The sequence below is a fragment of the Ascaphus truei genome, chromosome 1 (assembly GCF_040206685.1).
Source record: "Ascaphus truei isolate aAscTru1 chromosome 1, aAscTru1.hap1, whole genome shotgun sequence".
NCBI lineage: Eukaryota > Metazoa > Chordata > Amphibia > Anura > Ascaphidae > Ascaphus > Ascaphus truei.
Window position 1 is genome coordinate 442,898,704 of NC_134483.1, and position 16,950 is coordinate 442,915,653.

Here is a 16,950-nt window from a genome sequence, read left to right on the forward strand (position 1 = left end):
ACCAATTGTGACAACTCAGCCACTTTGCAGTGATAGCCACTATTCTGGCTCAGAGTCTCCTGGCTCCCGCTCGCTTACAGCTCTCACCTGTGACGGTCCAGGGGTCCGTCCGAGCCTCGCTGTAGGTCTGAGGACGCTCTGCCTTGTCGGAGTCTTCCCGCTAGCGCCGGGTCACTTAGCAGCACCCGGAGTGCTCGGTTCAGCCCGACCGCATGTGTCCGGCGGCCATCTTGGGGGTCTCCGGAGCTGTTGTGACTGTCCAGACTGTCCCTTCCAGACTGTCGCCGCGATCCGATCGCCGGAGGGTCCCAGATTCAGATTGCAGGGTGCCTTGGGATTTGGTGAGCTAGTCTCCCTCCTAAGAGCTGAAAATGTAGCTTTTTAAGGTGTTTTACTGTCTAAGATTTTCTTGCTTCTGTGGAGCTGAGCTGACTTGTGACCGCTCAGCTCCGAGTCCTGGCCACACCACCTTAGATGTGACATTTTTAACCCCATTTATGAAGGCATGGAACCCACAGTGGAGATTAAATGACTCCTTACTAAACCACCCTGAGATAGAAATTAAGATTAGCAGGGCACTAGAAGAATAATTTACATTAAAAGTGGGTTCTGTGGACTCCCCAACTTCCCTGTTAGGAAGCACATAAAGTCACAATCAAGGGAACAATAATCTCAATCACCACTCATAAAAAAAAGAACTACAACTAAATTGGCAAAGACGAAACAGAAAGAATTGTATCATTAGAACGGAAGCACAAAAATAAGCCATCTAAAAAAATATATTAATCATTAATGTCAGCTGGAAGAGATCTTGGAGAGATCCAGATGGAAGAAACTGAGATAACTCTTAGGAGGACTAAACAGCTTTTAAACGATAAAGGGAATAAGGCTGACCGCATACTAACAGATAAATTGAAGAGATTAAGATCCAGAATGCAAATGAATGCTATAAAACTAGAAAACGGAGAGGTCAGTCACAATTTTAAGTAGATTGTGAGGGAATTTTTTAAATTCTACACAGAACTATATAATTTAAATTCACCAGAATACGATAACAAGCCTCCAAGAAAGAAAAAAAAACTCTGAATATCTGGAGATCTATAATCTCACCAGGTTGACTAGAGAAGAATTGTGTAGTTTAAACACAAACATAACTAACATTGAATTAATGGAAGAAGTAAAGGCACTGAAATGATCTAAAGCCCTGAGCCTGGATTGGGTATCCAATATCTATGAAGAGAAATATATGAAATAATTGTCCCCTCACCTGTTAGCTTTATAATTCCTTTTTTAAAAGGGGATGGCATCCCTGAACAAATTTCTAAATCAAATATAGCCCTAAATTGTGGAATTTATAGGCCAATATCCCTATGTAGCCCCCTTTTCCTGTCCCTAAGGGAAACTACGTGGGAGACTACGCGTGCTGCTATACCTGTTGCTCACAGGAGGCCTAAGCCTCTGCCACCAGGAGCCTGGGATGAGCTCTTTCTCCTATAGTGCAGCGCCTCCACCCATGGGGATCCCGGCGTTGGCGGGATAACCCTGCACAGGAAACCGTACAGTAGCAAATAATACACACAGGTATATAACGGATGCTAGCTGTATACACATACAATACAATAACAATAACAGTATCCCAGTGCAATGCCCACAGTATAGCCCAATGCCCCAACATACTGAGGGTGCAGTGGCACCAATAGCCCTGGTGTCCTTCCAAATGTCAGTCCCACCCAAGTGTGAGGTAGCGATACCCCTGTGAACCAAGTGTGAGGTAGCGATACCCCTGTGAACCGTTGGTGCACTCATATATACCTCCCTGGGCACTCCTGTACCCAGGTACCGCTGGATGAATCAAAGGATCAGTCCGGTCCCACCACGTGGGGCCTCCAATAATCCCCACACTCCTTACGCGTCTAATCCGCCTTGTAAAGTGCAAGCTCCAGCTGGAGGGTCTCACACAATGTCTATAGGGCCCTGACCTGGTCACAGGCCGCAGCGCACCGCGTGGCCGTCCGATCACCGGTGCATGAACACATTAAGTAATAATGGGGAAGCGTCGCTATCGGGGGGCCTTCCCTACAACACTCAGCTGGTTGTGACTCCGTGCCTACGGGGCAAACCTAGGCCTAGTCCAGGGAAACACTGCTCCCCGGACACTACCTCTTTGATTGCCCTCCTTCTTCCGACTGGCGCACGTCCTCTGCTGCGGAGGATATCCTGTGTCCCTGCTCTGCTCGATCCCTATTGACTGGGGCGCTCCATGTGGGTTTCCCTCCCCCCAGAAGATCCTGGGACTTTTAGTCCCGCACTACAAGTTTGGTGGAGCCTCCTAAGATGGCCACTGCACTGCTGGCTGTCTGCACATGCGTGAGGCATCCTACTGCGCACACGCGAGAACAAAATGGCCACCGCCACACTCGATCCGGCAGGGAGCTCCAGCGGCTCTGGGCAGCTCTTGCCCCGCACCGACGGCATAAAGGGACTCGGCCACAGTTATACATCACAGATCTTAAAATTTATAGCAAAATATTAGATAACAGATACTACGATGCTTAATACAATACACATCGATCAGGTGGACTTTATTAGTGTGTGACACGCCACAGATACTAGGAGAATGAAAAATATAATAGAGCACATACAGTCAACCCAAACAAAAGCAATATCATTAAGCCTTGATGTAGAGAAAGCATTCAATAGAATTAACTGGAGCTTCTTAAACTGTACAATGGATACTTTGGCTTTACTGGCCTATTCCTTGATGGAGTGCGAGTCCTATATAAAAAAACAAGAGCTCCTCTAAAGCTGCCTGCAGAGAATGCTGAAGAAGTGAGAATAACTGACGGAATTAGACATGGATACCCCATAACCCCCCTACTCTTTACACTCACAACTGAGCCTCGAGTAGTCCGGATTATGCTAAATTCATATATTCAAGTTATTCGGCTAGGGAAGAAGAGTTTCTGACTCCGGGAAACTATCTGGGTATAAAATTAATAATGACAAATCAGAAGCTCTAAACCTGACCCTAGAAGCACAGGAAGTAACGTTATTACAACTGAATTATAAGTATTAAAGGAAAGAAGCCATCCAAAATGACTAGGAGTAAAGATAGCTAAAAACGACAAATTACTGTACAAAGTTAATTATTGAACTTTATTTACCCAGATCAAAAAAGATCTCCAGATGTGGGATAAATACTATATATCTTGGCTAGCCTACATAAATTCTGTAAAAATGAATATCCTTCCAAGATTATTGTATTACTTCCAAACCCTTCCAGTGGTGGTCCCACAGGGAGAGTTGAAGGATATCCAGAAAAGAATATTTAAATTTTATTTGGCAGGGTAGGCGGCCAGAGTAGATAGGTCAATTCTACTGACCTCAAAGAAGGGGGGAGTACTGGCAATTTCAGACATGAAACTATATTATATGGCAGCACATATTCGACAGATATTATTGGAGCTCAGCTCCAAATTAATACAGCTGGGTGGATATCGAAAAATACTATAATAAGCACCAGTCACTACTTTCACTGCTGGGATAAGAAAAAGATAGCAGGACCCTATCAGCTCCAATAAAGTTTAGTTAACTTCACAATCAAGATTTGCAAGACAGCAAACCAAAAATATAAGTTGCTTTCCTGGCTTTCAAAAATGACACCACTAATTAATAACCCAAATTTCCCCCCAGGTTGGGAATCAAAAGGATATAGTAAATGGGTAAATGGGATAATAATTGAATTGTGGAGATTAGTAATTTGATATCGGTAGGGAGGCATTACAATTTGAGGAGATATGCTTAAAATACAATATGCCAAGGTCAGATCTGTTTAAACACCTACAGATAAGACATTTCGTTAATAAACTTTCACCCTCTGTAGAATCTTCTGAGGTAACACATATTGAACAGTTATCTAGACAGAGAAGGTATTGGAAAGGTTTAATTTCTACACTACACCAAGACTTTATATCAGAGGGGAATCCCTTGATCATCCTTACATGCAGAAATGGGAGGTTGATTTAAACCAGGAAATTTTGCATGATGACAGGAATATATTTATGAAAGTGCCTCAAAAATCATCGACAGTGGTTAGAAAAAGTTTGTGAACCCCAATAATAATGTTGGAAATTCCATAGTTTATCCATGATAACCTTTTTGAATCAAAACCAGTATTTTCTTAAATATCCAATAGGGTTTATATTAACCAATTCCATGTATTTTGAAACAAAATGTATGAATTAGGCAAACAGTAATTAAGAGTCGGGTATGTGCAAAAGTAAGTGATTAATTAGAATCAGTGTTTAAATAATTAGATAGACCTTCAGGTGTGCGTTTGGGAGGCCCAACCCTATATAAAGATCAGAAACTTTGTGAGTTTGGTCTTCACCATACAGTTGTGTGGAAACGCGTCATGCCACAATCACAACAAATCTCTGAGGACCTCAGAAAAGCAGTGGTTGATGCTCGTCAGTCTAGAAATGTTTACAAACCCATTTCTAAGGATTTGGGGCTCCAGCAATCCACTGTCAGACAGATAGTCTACAAATGGAGAAAGTTCAAGACCTCAGTTACTCTTCCCAGGAGCGGTCATCCTACCAAAATCTCTCCAAGGACAAACCGGCAAATCATCAAGGAAGTCACAAGGAACCCAAGAGTAACATCCAAGGATCTGCAGGTCACGCTCGCATTGGCTAATGTGAGTGTTGTTGACTCAACTGTCAGAAAAAGGCTGAGCAAGAATTCTGTTCCTGGAAGGATACAACAAAATATAGAAATGCCCAATGCTACATCCAATGTGACAAAATATGTAGTAAAATACTTAAATATTCTCAAGAGTAAGGGTCACTTAGTTAAACCCTTTGACCAAAATGTTATAAGCCCGCCAGTCACGTCACGGCCAGTAAGCACGTCCAAACTAACTGTGAAAATGCTCATTTACATCTGCTGGAGGGAGAATGACCGCAGTGGGTCTGTCCAACACAGAAACATGAAAAAACCTGCTACCTTAAAATGTGGGGTGGCTTAAACCCTGGGAGGATGGGCAACAAGCTCAAAACATACACACACACACACACACACACACACACACAAAAAGACTGCGCTTATATGTCCGGTGATATTGTGTACTATTGAATATAATATAAAGCCCCCTATACCTGGGCTTCAGGTATACTATGGAGTTCCAGTTCCCGGATTGGGGCATGAGTATATATCTCATAACATGCCTATTTCCCATTTTTTGTTTGTGAGTTTTAAATTGTGAGCTTTGGAAAATATTAAATTTAATTTTTAAGCATTAATGCACTAGGATTGGGCGCTTTTCTTTCTTTTTTTGTTATATATAAAAACGCTGCTTCTCTCCCCCCCACCCCCCCGGGAGATCTTATAATTACTACAGGTGTCATGGTGCTAAATACCTGTGAGGGTACAGGAGAGATGGGCGTCCGTGATGGTAAGGGGAATCATGACAGGCTTTTTGTGATCTTTCAGGTGCTTCTCATGGTGTCAGTGCCTGCAGTCATGGCGGGTTCCAGGTGTACTGGAGACAGTCCCCACCATGACAGTCTTCTCTCACACCTCTACCCAATAGACAGCAATAGGCAGAGGTATATAAAACAGGATCCTTTATTGAGGCAGCCACTGCAGCTATTATTACAGCGTATGCATAGGTTTTCAGGATAAGTCCCAAGCCACTGGATGGTACCTGGCTTCTCTCAATTGAGGCCTTGCAGTCTATTACAGTAGATCTATTCCCCTCAACCCCCTAAGGGGCTGACAGCATGTCTCACTCCCAGCCGGGAGGAACTAGAACTGCCTATAATTTAGAATACCTCCTCTCCAGTACAGAGGGGGAGGGCACAAGGTCTGCACCGATTGACTGTACACAGACCCAGTTTACCTCCATCCCTGCCACTTAAAGAGGCTGCATGAGGTGGGTAAAACCAACAGGATAGCTGGACACTGCCTGGCTACTAGGAATTACGTTACAGGAGGCAGAAAATATGGCCCTGGACCAGCCATGGATATATATATATTTTCTATATATATATTAGTGTCAAAAGGAGAACTACTGAGCGTGGCCAAATGTATACAACAAAAGACAGAAATGCCCAATGCTACATCCAATGTGACAAAATACGTCGTAAAATACTTCAATATTCTCGTGAATAAGGGTCATTTAGTTCAACCCTTTGGCCAAAACATCATAAGCCTGCAAGCCACGTCACAACATGACCAGTAAGCAGGTCCTAACACTAATTGTTTGTGTGTTCATGGAAGGATAGATGGCAGAAAACCACTGCTCTCTAAAAAGAACATTGCTACCCATCTTAAGTTCACCAAAGAGCACATTGATTATCCACAAGATTTCTGGAACAATGTTCTCTGGACAGACGAGTCAAAGGTAGAACTTTTTGGCCTCAATGAGAAACATTCTGTATGGCAAATACCAAACGCTGTGTTCAAACAGAAGAACTTCATCCCAGCTGTCAAGCATAGTGATGGAAGTGTGATGGTTTGCGGCTGCCTCAGGTCCTGGACGGCTTGCCATCATTGACACAAGCATGAATTCGGCATTGTATCAGAAGATTCTAGAGGAGAATATCAGGCCATGTGTCTGTGAGCTGAAGCTGAAACAAATGTGGGTCATGCAGCAAGACAATTAACCTAAACATGCAAGCAAATCTACAAAGAATGTCTCCAGGACAATAAATTCTGTGTTTTAGAATGGCCTTGTCAATTTCTGGTCCTAAACCCCATCAATATGTTGTGGCTGAACCTGAAGCGAGCAATCCATGCAATCCATGCAAATGTCACTGACTTGAAGTATTTCTGTAAGGAAAATTCCTCAAAAACCCCATAGACCCCTGCACTAGGCCAGAGACCCCACGATAAGCCCCAGCCAGGCCCAGACTCCCCTATAAGCTTGTGGCTGCTACAGGGACAGGTGCCTTAGACAGGGACACTGCCCCATTAGCTGATCAGTATCAAGGACACAGCAACGACGCTGCACAGCACTGGCGGCCTGTGGTTTGGGACAGACCACCACCACAAGGTCTAGAGACTATCTTCACGGTGGGACCCTCCAGCTGGATACCACCCGATGTGGAGGCGGATGCCATCACGGACGACGACGGCGCTGGATCAGATTGTTTTATCATCAGCTGGTGGTACCGGATGCCGAAGCACCTGGCAGGTATCACAACCTTCAACAAGTGCACCAACTATACACACTGTGGGCAGCGCTGTCATACACTCCCAGGTGGGTTGGCTACTTTGGACACAAGGTTGGTTAGGTGCCCAGGGCACCTCAGTACGTTGGGGACACTCACCGAGGTGCGGACTAAGTGTTTGGACATTCGGGTACGGTGTGTGGGTAAGGCCGTGCGAGGCCTGAGTTATATGTTGTATAGTAGTACCATTTGCATGTCAGTAAACCTGTTATTATATAGGCTGTGTGTACTTATTGCATTGGATCCTGTGAATCGGTTATCCGGCGCTGTCAGGATCCCTCACAGGTGGAGGCGCTGTCACCGGACGATCCAGGTACACCCCTGGCTCCTAGCAGCGGAGGTTCAGGCCTCCTGTGAGCCGCAGGTAAAGCACCACATACATTCTGTAGCTGCCACATCTCCCGTAGGGTGGGGGAAACAGCGCTACACAAATAAAATCAGACAATAGGAAAGGAAATGCCTGCCCTGGAGATTTTACGGGATTGGGATTAATTAAGAAATATTATTAGGTAAAAAGGGAAAACAGGGCACTCCATAGCAAAAGTTTGATTGATTTGGGATTATCAAAACGTATATGATAGTTTTGGAATATATATAAAACATGCAGATGAATGCATCAGTTCTAAATTATGTTGAATTGGGTATCAAGTGAACATCATGCATGACATCACAAATCCAAAACAGCTTCATCGTGATGATAAAATAGGAATATAAAATAGGCAGAGGGGGAGGTATAGATACAAGTATATGAAAAAACAAGACATGCACTCCAAAATCCACAGGTGCTCTTGATAAAGTCTCCATTGAGAGCCAAAACGTTGAGCAATAAATTTCACCTGTTATTTCAAATCTGATGTGCTGCTTTGCTGACACCTGGACAGTATTCACCCTGCATCAACTTTATACAGTGCTTTTTTTGTACAAAAAGAGGTGCCGCAGGCAGCATGACACATACAGTATGTCTCAACTTTTCTGTTCTCTACTGCCACACTCTATTAATACAGACATTACAAGCCTCAAAAAATAAAGGAATGCCTATTATTCTTCCAATAGCATCTTCTTTATAAACTCCATTACTAATGGGGAGGTTTACTGTTAATAACTGTAAAGCTATGTATATTAAACTAAAAATCTATCACCTTTGTCATAGTCTGTTTCTATACATTGTGATGCCCCCACCACGTTGTTGCATCTTTTAGTCCCAGATAAAGGCAGGAAACATCGTACTTCTCTTACGTGGGGTTTATTTACAGGGATTAAATCATATGCTAACAATCCCACCGTTCCTTTAAATCAAAACAATACATAAAAATAACACCTATTCCCTTTAGGGAAAGCTAACTACACCATAGCTTTCGCCCTCACTAACTGCCTGGACAGCTAAGCTGGTTCCCAAGCCAAAACATGCCCTAGCATATGCAACAAACGACACAGTCTCTGCACACAATAATAAGGGTTTTGCTTATCTTAGTCTTTTTGGAGCATACGTCCCTGCTTCAGCACGGCCTTGTCATCCTTAGGGGAACTCAGCCCCACGTTGAGCCCAGATAAACTCCTCTGTAGGTCCTCTATACCAGCTTCCGCAGCTGGGGAGCACTTCTATCCCCCCCTTCTCTAGGGAAAATAGTCTCTCAGCATAGCAGCTTTCAGTATGTCTTTTAAACCACTTCCGTGTTCACTCAGACCAGGCTGATTAACTCCATTAGTTAGCAGCTGCTGCCAGCAACTCTTTGAGGAATTAACTCTCTGTGGACTGGAAAGCACACTTACTGCACTGTTCCAGCCCCTATAGGACGGTGATGGTATCACAACATACATACCTACATGCACATTATTGAAAGCTTTTTGCAGGGGGGAACGTAAGGGAGCGTTCCCAGAGAGAAGACACATGCACACACAGACAGACACACACACACAGAAATGCACACACAGACAGATAGACACAGATACACACACAGACTCACAGAGACACATACACAGACAGAGAGACACACAGACAGAGACACACATACACACACTTCGTGTGTGGATAATACTAGACTACATGCGGATAATACTAGACACATGATACATAAAGCTTGGCCCCCCCAGACGCACTTACCAGAATTCCCTCCTACTGTCTCTTTATGTTCTTCCTACCTACCAATTAGATTGTAAGCTCCTCGGAGCAGGGACTCCTCTTCCAAAATGTTACTTTTATGTCTGAAGCACTTATTCCCATGATCTGTTATTTGTATTATTTATTATTTATATGATTGTCACAGTATTACTACTGTGAAGCGCTATGTACATTAATGCCGCTATATAAATAAAGACACACAATACCATACTTCCCCCTCTAAGAATGATACCTGGGTGGGATAGCACTGCTCAGGTCTGTTTGGAGCTGCTCTGTAGAGCTCAGTCGTGTGGGGGACGGGGTAACAGGCAGAGGCGGGGAGGGATTGGCTGTGGAGTGATGGATCGCCCCCTTTTCAAGAAGGGAAAAACCTCTAGCAGGGGAAACCGGTGCTGGTACTGAGTACCAGACAGTACCGTCACCAATAAAGCACCGTGTATCATTATATTATGTGTGTATATATATATATATATATATATATATATATATTAAAAAAATTGTATTGCTATAAAAGGATATATAAATGTGAAACAATTTCTATTGTTTTGATTCTTCATTTAAGTATTTAGCTTACATTTGAGCTCTTGAAATGTTTTTTTTTCACATGGCCTAAGGTATAGGCTACATTTGATCACGCAATGGAAATGATGTAGTTGTGATGAAGTAATATGTGTATTTTTCACACCAGTGCCTAAAAGTGCTGTTGAGTGGTGTACTTCAAAGGGCTGTTAGAAAAATGTTTGGAATGGTTTGGTAAATGTTGATACATTCTTCTTCTAGGCGTTTACTTGTTCTAATCTTTTGTTTTTCGTTTTGTGGGGCGTTCAGGAGGGAGAGAACATATTCTATCTGGCTATTGATGATATAGAAACCGATACAGAATTACTTATTGGCTACCTGGACAGTGACATGGAGGAAGCTGAAGAAGAAAATGAAGAAATTGTAAATGTAGTCAACAAAGAAGATGACGACAGCACAAAAGAGACCCAACAACCTGGGGAAAAAGGTGCTATGTGCAATGTTGCTAGTTCCTACTTTATCATAAAATCTAGCATTTTGCAGAATATGTTAGTGAGACATATAGAGTTATAATTGTTTGATTCTAGTTCATTCTTTTTGAAAAGAAGCATAACATCTGTAAAATGCAGTTGTGTTATAAAGTGGTTCCGTCTATGTCTAAGTTACTGAAACATAACTGGTAATTTTCTTAAATTTGATCTTGTGACTGTCATCCCTAATATTACATACAATTAGATTTTGATATATATATATTAATAGCATATTTTTGTATAGCTGCTAGTTTTACGTAGCGCTTTACAGAGACATTTTGCAGGCACAGGTCCCTGCCCCGTGAAGCTTACAATCTATGTTTTGTTTTGTGCCTGAGGCACACAGAGATAAAGTGACTTGCCCAAGGTCACAAGGAGCAGACACTGGGAATTGAACCAGGTTACCCTGCTTCAATCTCAGTGCCATTATATTTATATATATATATATATATTTATATATATATATATATATATATATATATATATATATATATATATATAATTTGAAGTCAGAAACAGGGCACGCACAAAACAAAATAAAAAATAAGGGTAAAGGAAGGGTGCATACTGTCCAAAAAGATACAGAAAAAGGAAAAAGGCACTCCTATATGCAAAAAAGTGAAATTTATTGACTCAACATTTCGGTCACTGGGACTCTTGAGAAAGGTCCCGGTGGGGACCGAAGCGTTGAGTTAATAAATTTCAAATTTTTGCATATAGGAGTGCCTGTCCCTTTTTTCCTTTATACAGTGTGTGTGTGTGTGTGTGTGTATGTATGTATGTATATATATATATATATATATATATATATATATATATATATATATATATATATATATAAAAAAGAAAAATACACACAGCGCAATCACACAGAGATATCTAAATTATATAGTTACCACATATAGCGGAGGGTATTAACCCTAACAATCTATCTATCACTGACTCTATCTGCTGCCAATTAGGTCTACAGCTCCACAAGCTTGTAACGAAGAGATTCCAAAAGATTGACCTAGGCGCAAGGGGAGACAAGAAAGAAAAAACATAGGGTAGTATGTTCTGACAATTTAACCCATAAATGGTACGATATGCACTCACAGCGTTTCAATTAATTTGAGCCTTGTATCCACTCTGGGATCTGGAACAGTGTAGATAATCTGGAGCGTCCAGCAGCACGTGTTTCACAGCCATGTATTACCTCATACGTAGCGTTACATATAGAAAGGAAGGTAAAAAACATACAAAATAGTGTAACACAGTTTTAATAAAAAGAATAATTCAATCACAGTAGGTAAAAAACTCACACTGTGAGTTCTCATAGGTCTTATGGTGCACTCCGTTTTGGACAGTCACGGCTTCAGATGGAATTCCTCTCCAACACCGGCTTCTCCCGCGAGACTGAGGGACGTCATCACGTCATCACTTCCTGCGGAGGTACCGGGTGAACACAGAGGGCGGGAGAAGCCGGTGTTGAAGAGGAATTCCATATGAAGCCGTGACTATCCAAAACGGAGTGCACCATAAGACCTTTGAGACCCCAAGAGTACCGTGAGTACTAAGAGCATGTTAGGTGCAGTGAGAGACCCAAGCAGGACTCACTTAAACGGGGAGTATATCCGGTCCTAGGAGAGTGTGGGCACTGTAAGCAGTGCAGGTGCAGAGTGTGACGTCACTAGAGCTCTCGGCTATTTGAACTGTGTATATACAACACCCTACACCAGAACAACATCAGAGGTGTATATGGATATCGTTAGAGACTGTCAGAAGCCCAGCTGAATAACATTAGCCCTTATGAGTGTGAGATACTCTGAGTTCTCAACTGTTTTATGAGAACTCACAAAGTGTGAGTTTTTTACCTACTGTGATTGAATTATTCTTTTTATTAAAACTGTGTTACACTATTTTGTATGTTTTTTTACCTTCCTTTCTATATGTAACGCTACGTATGAGGTAATACATGGCTGTGAAACACGTGCTGCTGGACGCTCCAGATTATCTACACTGTTCCAGATCCCAGAGTGGATACAAAGCTCAAATTAATTGAAACGCTGTGAATGCATTTCGTACCAATTATGGGTTAAATTGTCGAAACATACAACCCTATATTTTTCTTTCTTGTCTCCCCTTGCGCCTAGGTCAATCTTTTGGAATATATATATATATATATACTTACATTTCCTTAAATTAAAAAATGATTAAGATACGTGCTATACAAGAGGGTAGTGTACAAAATACAGGCAGTCCTCGGTTATCCGACACAATGTGTTACTCAAAATGGCGTTGGATAGCGAAACGTTGTAAAGCGAAACACATTTTCCCATAGGAACACTGGTTAAATGAAAGGTTCCGTTTCTGAAGGCATTTTAAACACTAAAATACACCAAATATTTTATGCAGGCAATAAGATATGCAGCACACACATAAGTTATATAGTGTATATACTGTATTATATATATAATATAACATAATAAATAATATATTATATAGTATAATATTATATATATATACACTCTTACAACGCTTTGCAACATTGTTTATGTGTATATATATACACATACACAACGTTGCAAAGCGTCGTAAGAGCGTTGGATAAGCCGTTTTGGCGTTGTAAAAATGAACATAGGTATGCATTGCACAGCGTTGGATAAGCCATTCGTTGTAAAGCGAAGCGTTGTAAAACGAGGACTGCCTGTAAAGGAAATTGATCTTGGTAAAAAATATTTGCACCTGGATTGAAAACTGGTTAAATGATAGACAACAGAAAGTTTTCAGAAATGTAGCCTTTTCAGGATGGACTAAAGTTGTAAGTGGAGTACCTCAAGGATCGGTACTTGGATCCCTGCTTTTTAAAGTCTCCATCTTTGCTGATAACACTAGATTGGGCAAGGTAATAAAAAAAGAGCAGGATGTTATTTCTCTCCCGAAGGACTTGGGAAGACTAGAAACTTTGGAAGGTAGATGGCAGATATGGTTTAATAGAAATACATGTAAGGTTATGCATTTGTTAAACAAGAATTAACAGGCAATTTTCAGATTAAATGGGACATAATTAGATAAATCCACTATGGGGAAGGATTTAGGAGTGCTTGTAGACAGCAGGATTAGCAATAAAGGTCTAGGACGTTTGTCCGCGACCAAAGTGCCACTGGTGGTCTGCCGTCGCTACAACTTTCCGCAGCCAAATGTCTGATTTCTTAGCAATAGTGCCCAATGTCAGGCAGTACCTGCAAAGGCAAATAAGATCTTATCTTGCATTAAATGGGAATAGATGGAGGCAATTAAACATAATTATGCCACTGCATAAAGCATTAGCAAGACTACACCATCAATATGGCGTACAGTTTGGACACCAATCCATAAAAAATATATTATTGAACTAAAACAAGCGCAGAGAAGAGCCTCCAATTTAATGTGAGAGTTGGAAAATCTGACAGGAGAGGCTAACTAAACTAGATTTGTTTACATTAGAAAAGAGGTATCTACGGGGACTATAATAATAATAATAATAATAATAGCATGTTCTTGTATAGCGCTGCTAGTTTTACGTAGCAATACAAGAAGCTTTCAAAAGAACTATTCATCCAAAGGGCAATACTAATGACAAAGGGTCATCCCTTAAGGTTGGAGGAAACAAGATTTCACCAGCAACAAAGGAAAGGGTTCTTTACAGTAAGGGCTGTTAAAATGTGGAATTCATTACCCATGGAGACTGTGATGGCAGATACGATAGTTACTTTGAAAAAAGGTTGGACATATTTTTAGAAAGGAAATATGTACAGGGATACACCAAATCAGCAAACATTAGAAAGATGTTGATCCAAGGAGAAATCGTATTGCCATTATTTGGAGTCAAGAAGGCATACATTTTTTTCCTCTTATGAAACGTCATTGGATACTGTTTCACTGGGGTTTTATGTTTACCTTCCTCTTGATCAAAATACTGTAAATACAAAAATAGGATAATTATCTGTTGAACATAGGTTGAACTTGTTGGACATATGTCTTTTTTCAACCTCATCTACTACTTACAGCTAAATCTAAGGATAATTTCTCCATACTAATTCTCCTGAATCTCTCTGCAGCCTTTGACACTGTTGATCACCCCTATTCCTAAACATTCTCCAGTCCATTGACGTATATGATGCAGCCTTCTCCTAGCTTATGTCCAACCTTTCCAACCGCTCCTTCAGTTTTTCCTTCTCTGGTGTCTCCTCCTCACTCCCTCTTTCTGTTGGAGTCCCACAAAGCTCTGTCCTTGGCCCTCTGCTCTTCTCACTGTATACCTCTTCTCTTGGTGAACTAATACAATCTTTTGGCTTTCAGTATCATCTCCTTTGCCGATGACACCCAAATCTATTTCTCCTCCCCTGAACTCTTCCCCTCTTTCCTGTACTGTGTCCCCAACTGTCTACCTGCAATCTCCTCATGGATGGCTCACTGCTACCTGAAGCTTAACATGTCCAAAACAGAACTAATATTCTTTCCCCGTTTCACGGCCACCACTACACCCACATTGTCCCTCACTGTCAATAACAACAACCTCAAGCCAGCTGTCTATGGGTCATCTTTGATTCTGATCTCTCCTGCATTCCTCACATTCAGTTCCTCACGAAGACTTGACAAAAATCGGATTATGGCGCACAGCCAAGAGAGTGGGGTCACAAAAATAGATTAGTAAAAATATATAGCTTTTATCTGTCCATATTTAAACAAAAAAAAGTGTGACCCACTCTCTTGGGTGTGCACCATAATCCGATTTTTGTCTATTCTGATACAACTATTGGCAGCACGCTTTATCAGAGGCACAGGACAGAGGTATATCATTTATACATTATCAAGTGAATCTCTGGTGATAATAGTAGTCCAGGTACTATCCCAACGAGGTTTTGAGGAGTGGGCTTCAACCCACTAACTCGCATGTTCAGGGTACATATGTCTCTTCATGGACTTCATACCTTTTGAGAATCAATATTGCTATTAATTGTATACCACTAGCCTTATGCACGGTGCCTCTGTGCTTTATACTAAGTGTATTAACACTAACGGATCCAGCGCTGGAGCGCTTTAATCACTACAAACTTTTTCATACCTCACAAAGTCTTGCTGTCTCCACTGCCAAAATATCACCAAAATATGCCATTTTCTCACTTATGATGCAATGAAAATCCTAATCCATTCACTCATCATGTCCTGCCTCGATTACTACAACCTTTTCTTAGTTGGCATTCCCCTTGTCCGCCTCTCCCAACTCCAATTCATCCAAAATTCTGCTGCTAGACTCAGCTACCTCACTCACCACTCCACTTCTACTGCTCTATTACGCATTCCCTACACTGGCTTCCCATAGCCTCTAGATAGAATTAAATGTAAAACCCTAGTAATGACTTACACAGGTCTCAACGACACTGCCCCCTCCCCTTACATCTCACCCCTCATCCACAAATACAAACCTACAAGCCCCCTATGTTCTGCCCACAACATCTGCCTTTTCTCCCACCGTTATACCCCCTCTCACTCCCTACTGCAAAACCTCCCATGCTGCCCCCTCTCTCTGGATTTCTTTATCACATACCATTAGACTCTGCCCCAGATTTCAGATGTTTAAAAATGCCCATAAAACTTACCTTTTCAAGGAATCCTACTCGCCGTACTTCTAACATCCAACTCCCCTACAACTCAATTGGGATCAGGTGTGTGGCTGGACCAACCTCCACCCTATGTAACGTGTGTTCCCCCTTCCCCCCACACACACAAATAAAACCTTCATGGCTTCAGCTTTCAGACTGGGTCATATTTTAAACTGAGCCACACCTTATCCCACAATGAGCAGCCACCTTACCTTCTTTTTTCAACCTTATCCCTGATTCCCTCTAGGTTGTAAGCTCTCACGAGCAGGGCCCTCATTACGTCTTTATATCTGTTTGTGCATGTTTGTCCTCACTTCCATGTAACTGTTTATGTAATATACATAACCCTGTACCCTATTGTACCGTGCTTCGGAAAATACTGTATTGGCACGGTACAATATTCAATATTGTCTGTTCACAAATAGACAATAATAATAATATATAACTATGTTAGTGAAATTTACGTTTTTTTTGCCTTTTTTAGATTATTTTAACTATAAAGAGGACCATGGCTGCCCCAACTGTGAATCTAGTTTTCGAAGCCAGGAGATCCTAGCAGAGCACCTGCAAGCCCTGCATCAGAAGCCAAGTGAGGAAAAGGAATTCAAATGCCGGAACTGTGGGAAGAAATTCCCAGTGAAACAGGCTCTTCAGCGACAGTGCGTACCACAGTATTCTGCATGTGAGGTTTTGCTATCTGCATCTTACAGTACATCAATACTTGTCTCTTTCTCCATGACACTTTCCATTTTTTCCCTTTTTTTGTGTCTAGTTTTTGCTTCTGACATTGGTTCTTCTCCTTTCAGCTTGAAAAAAGGCTATCATCTTGTTGTGTAGTATACTTTTCCTTACATTTACCTTTTAACTACAAGCCTAAAATAAATGCTTGTATTAACAGCCTGTGGCAGTAGTATCAAATAATT

The 16,950-nt window shown here is 41.6% G+C and overlaps 1 protein-coding gene across 2 annotated transcripts in view; it reads left to right on the top strand.

Annotated features, from left to right (window-relative positions):
• Nucleotides 1–16,950, top strand: part of PRDM5 (PR/SET domain 5) — a 191,684-nt gene that overhangs the window by 20,613 nt on the left and 154,121 nt on the right. For both annotated transcript variants that reach the window (XM_075616179.1, XM_075616189.1), the window contains exons 4-5: nt 10,183–10,360; nt 16,512–16,686. In XM_075616179.1, the coding sequence (XP_075472294.1) occupies nt 10,183–10,360; nt 16,512–16,686 (353 nt within the window). The remainder of the gene's footprint in view (nt 1–10,182; nt 10,361–16,511; nt 16,687–16,950) is intronic.